Source organism: Ornithodoros turicata, chromosome 6 (assembly GCF_037126465.1).
Source record: "Ornithodoros turicata isolate Travis chromosome 6, ASM3712646v1, whole genome shotgun sequence".
Taxonomy (NCBI): domain Eukaryota; kingdom Metazoa; phylum Arthropoda; class Arachnida; order Ixodida; family Argasidae; genus Ornithodoros; species Ornithodoros turicata.
In genome coordinates, this window is record NC_088206.1 from 69,955,796 (window position 1) to 69,960,918 (window position 5,123).

Sequence of the window (5,123 nt, forward strand, 5' to 3'; positions counted from 1 at the left end):
GATTGGAGGACTCTGATTGGCAGCGCTGTGCGCGGTAACGGGTTCGCGTCCCAGTCTTCTTCTTTGTTTGTCGAGACCCTTTTGTCACTGTGATTGTGAAGAGTTCCAACTTTATTGGAAGCAGGAGCAGCTGGTGTTGACTCTTAAGTGGCGCTCCTCGCTTTTCTTCTTTGTTTCCTTCTTCCTTGGAAAGATGATTGAAAATTAAAGAGTGAAAACGAGTTCGATCGAGAGGTTATACGTGACATGTGATGTAACGTTGCGTTTTTGAATGAGATTTTCTTTTTTGATTGTTCACTTTGTGGGCTAGGAGCAAAGATATAGCACCGACTGTGAATATGAAAGCACGCTGCCTCTGGGTTCCACAGCTTCGTGGAACCCTTTTCAGTTTATCTTGGAAAGATGCCAAGATGCGCAACGATGCGCAATATAGAACGCAGCGCACCAAACCAAATTATGATTCGAAGACTCACACGTAGATGGGGGTTCACTCAGTAGCGGTTCCAAGTGAATTCGTCCACTCTTCCCGCACACACAAACAAAAACTACAGTAAAGGTTCGTTATAACGAATGTCAGCAGTCATCGAGCCGATACAAAGCAGGTCATTTCATGTCGGAATACAGCCCTTTCGAACTCGAAATACTGCAGCATCGCAAGGTCACGTCAGCAGAACCGCGAAGAAATTCGATATAAACGGCAATTCGATATAAGCGAAAGTTCCACAAAAACAGCGAAGTTCGCTTTAGGCATGGGCGAGAAAAGATGTGGAGTCCTAAGCGGGTATTTGAAAGAATATAAGGCCAATGTGCAGATGGCGTTTAATTGAGGAATTAATTGACTAAGGTATAGGCACGGGGGAGTTGGTAAGACAGACAAGGACAGAAAGAACCAGACGGAAAGACTGTCTCCGTCCGATCCTTGTCTTGCTACCTTTGAAGTCTTTATTATGCCATATTACCTGAGAAGGCCAAAAGAGGGTCACCTATGGGGCCGCCCTGCGGCTACATCTATTCAGGAATTCCGGAGCGGTCCCTTGAACGGCTATGCAGACAACTGTACAACCCGAACCTGAAAACTAGCGGTGACGTCACATGTCTGTCCCCCAGCTTCAGCTCTTCGCGGAAGAAGTCCCCCCCCCCTCCATTCTTCCATCACTACGAACATGAACAGTAGTACAGTGCATGTCTTTTGCACAGTGAACTGAATATCGCCTGTCGGATATCCGCTACAGGCCAATGGCGCCAACCTTTTGAGACACACTGCAATATACGAATTGAAACACAGAGCACATCAAGAAACAAACTTTCGCTACGTTGTATTTGAACAGCTTATCAACATGTGACAGACTATATACTTCTGCCACAAATAAAAATTATTGCGCCACAGGTTTTCGAATACCTCATTCGTTGAAATATCGCTTATTGTCCGCATTCACCACGTAAGACAACGTTCTGCCGGATTCATGTAGGTCCGCCTCTTGCAGTCAAACGCCTCAGAAAAGCGAGGAAAGTTCCGAAGTAAGACGCTGCAGAACCAGGAGACGGAACGAAAGGCCTCAGTCTTGCAAAAGGAGTGACAGTAGGCGAGGAAAAAGAGCTGGTCGTCGGACCAGTTCGGTGCCTCCTGGAGATTGGAGGACGTGCCCGCGGAGGCATTCTTGAAGGCATTATAAAGGGGGAGCAAGCTCCACGCAGCGGACATGATTTGTTTCCTCGTAATCGTTTCCTCCGTCTTGTCCTCGTACATGTCGGCAGACCTCTGAAAGCAGTCTAGGCGTCGGTTGTAGATGTCCAAGGGTAAGGATGTCAGCCACCGGAGATCTTCCCAGTAGAGCGCCACACCAAAGACGGATGAGACGAACTGACCCAGGCCTCCGTAGTTGAAAGCCGGCGTGAGGCTGATGGAGTACATCGGAGACTCGATGGCTCCGAGGGGAACGAAAAATGTCTGTCTGTCTGGGTAGTAGAGCGGGTGCTCGTACGAGAAGTCAGTCAGTGCCGGAGGCAGCGAAGCGTTCTTGAGCGCCTCCTTGGTTACGGCCCAGTTTTCGATGAACAGATCTTCGACCACGTCGGGCACAACAGTGAAGATGTCGTTCGTGACGTTTTCGCTCGTGATTTGATCAGGTACGAAAACATCCACGTGGATGCCCTGCAAGAAATTCTTAAGTCTGGAGAGCGCTGCGGTGTCGAGAGCGGAGCTGCTTTCTCCGGCATCGATGAAACTTTCCTGAATGGAGTCCGTTATCCTCAGCACCTCGCGCTGAACACCCCGATGCCGAAGCTCGTGGGCGTAAGGCGTGATCAGTCCCAGCCCCAGCATACGTCGAGCCGATACAAAGCAGGTCATTTCATGTTGGAACACAGCCCTTTCGAATTCGAAATACTGCAGCATCGCAAGGTCACGTGATACGGCAGAACCCAAAGAACGAGCTACGGTCCAACCTAGGTGGAACTTGAGGAGGTGCTCTTCGTCGGGGTTCCCCGTGATTTCTTCGAATATCTTTTGGAAGAGGCTCTTGTTGGTCACCCAGATGCCACCGTAGAGGGCGTACCTCCCGCCCAGCCAAGCAACGTGCGCGTTCAGAGCGCTAACGATCCTCCTGCCGGTGCTGAGTCTCCAGAATTCAATCAATTCTTCGCCGACCTCTCCATTGGCGGCACCAGTTAAGTTGGATTCCACAAAGGCGTCTCCCCGTTTTACTAAATCGAGGTATCTGGGTAGGTCCTGCTCGCTAACGCCAAACGCAAGCAGGTGAGTGGAGACGAACTGATCGTACTGCAGGTACTTCATGATCTGGGACTTCTTTTCCAGCCACGACTTCGCAGTGGGACTCTCGGAGAACGCAAGCATCGTATTCTCCCTCGCGTCTTTTTTAGTCGGGTCAGCTGTGATGTCTGCCCAGACATGCACGTCCCAATTCAGTGAGACCACGAGGAGGAGCTGAATAAAGTCCGTTGTCGTTGGGTCAGGCCAGAAGAGACCGATCTTGGCCATCAATCTCTTCAATGGTTCCACCGATGTTTGTCCCTTCTGAACGACGTCGACGCATGTTTGCAAGAGTCTCGCAGCCTTTTGATACGCAGTCTGGTTAGCCCTGGGCACGTCTTCCGTTATGGCCCTCCGGAAGATGAGCGTGCTGATCACGTCGGACTTCGGAACTGGAGGCAAACGGCCGCAAACGTACTTCTGTATGTCTTCGCAAGGATCGAATCTAGAGTCGATGCCGCCGAGTAAGTCCTCCGCATAGCGTCTGCAGTCCTCCGTCACGCACCCTGCTGCGATGGAGCTGGAATTATGCCTGCGACTGAAGTGCCATACAAGCAGCAGTACTGTGATCACGATGGCCAATCCGAGCCCTGAGAGAAGGATGATGAATGGTACACATCGCCTTCCATGGAAAGCCGGGACCGCGTCCGAACCGCTGTCCTGCGAGAAGCAAAAGCAGACAGTTAAAACTTTCGGCAGCTGTATATTGACTAAGAAAATACCAGACGGGAGTAGGGAGGGGGGAGGGCATGTAGAAATACATAGAGAGTAAAAACAACCTTAGGATGCATAATGTAAAAACCCCGAGACTAAGGGATACGAAGGGACAGACACAACTCGAAGTCTCAAGTGTTTGAGACTTGGTGTTGTGTCTGCCCCTTCGTGTTCCCTATAGTGTCGGGGTTTTATATTCTGCATCAACTTCACTAGATCGCTTGCTTCTTAGCCATCTTTTCACTATCCTTAGGACCATTTCGTACCTGTTCCATACCTCATTCATAACAGCCTCCAGATCAAAGGCTAACGATGCTCAGCAGGTCCACGGCTATGGTTCCGTTGTAAGCAGGTGCAGGATCAGTGTACGAAGGATCGTCTTCGAAGGTTCGAGCAGAGAAAGATTCTGCTTCTTCTTCCTCTTCGTCCATTGGCTGGGCTTCGCGAAGAGAGATTGGCCACGGCTCGTGATATACAAAACACCATAGGGTTCCAAGTTTATGCGGCCTCGATAGCTCACTAACGTGTTTAGTAACGTGTTGGCTTGCGGAGCCCAAGGTCGTGGGTTCGATCCCGGCCGAGGACGATAGCAATGTGGGGGAGGTATAAACATTGCTTCCAGCACGGTCTGTCGGAGATTTCCGGCGCACGTCAAAAGAACCCCAGGTGCAACACGTCGCCATGGGCAGACAAACATAACGTTTAACATCACGGCACCATTATTATTATTATTATTATATACGAGTTCTAAGTTTATGAAAACACACACACGTTTGCCTTTTGGCAAAGCGAAAAATGGAGTGATTAATATATAAAATATAGAATGACAGCGGCAACACAGCTACACCATCTCCCATTATGAGTCGCTCCAAAGGATAATATTGCTGGTGACGGTGATGGTGATGGTGAAAGGGCTTGCCGTCGTCGGCCTCACATATGAGGGCAACGTCACGACTGACGCACTGGGGGGAAAGTGCGTCCTGGGTCGACTTCTAAGGGAACTGTGCCGACATGTGTCTGAAAGCATATGAGAAAAGCCCAGGAAAAACCCCAGACAGCAAATCCGGCACCGGGATTCGAACCCGAGTACCTCCCAGTCTCGCTTTGATATGGCCAGCACAGCACGCATACCACTGAACCACGAGGAGCAGGTGACATATGTGGTGATGACCTGACGTGGCATTGCTGGGCTGTAATAACAACAACGGTGCCGTGATGTACAAGTAGGGTTTAGCCACACAGCCTAGTGTGGCGAAATGCTGCACGTGCGGATAACTTCGACCACCTGGATGATGATGAGGGTGGGCCAGAGGGAAAGGGAGTACGGAAGGACCCCCTGCAACAGATCTGTCCCTACTGGAAGTGTGAGAGGCTCCAAACGAAAAGAGGGCTGACAGGAAGACGAGGACTGCCAACAGCCGGAGAGGGAGACTGATATGTGCCTCTCGAAGACTAGCGTAAAAGCTACAGTGCATTAGGAAGTGTTCGACCGTCTCGTCCTGGCCACAGTGGGGGCACGTAGGGCATCAACAGCAGCCGGCTCAGTTCATTGAAGGTAATTGTTGAGGGGCAGGGCGAGGCAACGCGCGCGCGTATACAGGAAGACTGCCGAGAAAAGCAGAAAGCCGGCTGTCAACGA

At 50.6% G+C, this 5,123-nt stretch overlaps 1 protein-coding gene across 2 annotated transcripts; it reads right to left on the reverse strand.

Moving 5' to 3' along the window:
• Positions 1 to 1,327: 1,327 nt before the first annotated feature.
• On the reverse strand, positions 1,328 to 3,888 carry LOC135398296 (neprilysin-1-like). 2 transcript variants are annotated; one of them, XM_064629715.1, is made up of 2 exons: positions 3,762 to 3,888; positions 1,328 to 3,430 (listed from the first exon to the last, which is right to left on the reverse strand). In XM_064629715.1, the coding sequence occupies exons 1-2, from the start codon at positions 3,768 to 3,770 to the stop codon at positions 1,433 to 1,435; spliced, it is 2,007 nt and encodes a 668-aa protein (XP_064485785.1). In that variant the 5' UTR covers positions 3,771 to 3,888; the 3' UTR covers positions 1,328 to 1,432. The 2 variants fall into 2 exon arrangements, with proteins under 2 accessions (XP_064485785.1, XP_064485786.1); XM_064629716.1 differs by having other exon boundaries at positions 3,751 to 3,888.
• Positions 3,889 to 5,123: the final 1,235 nt, after the last annotated feature.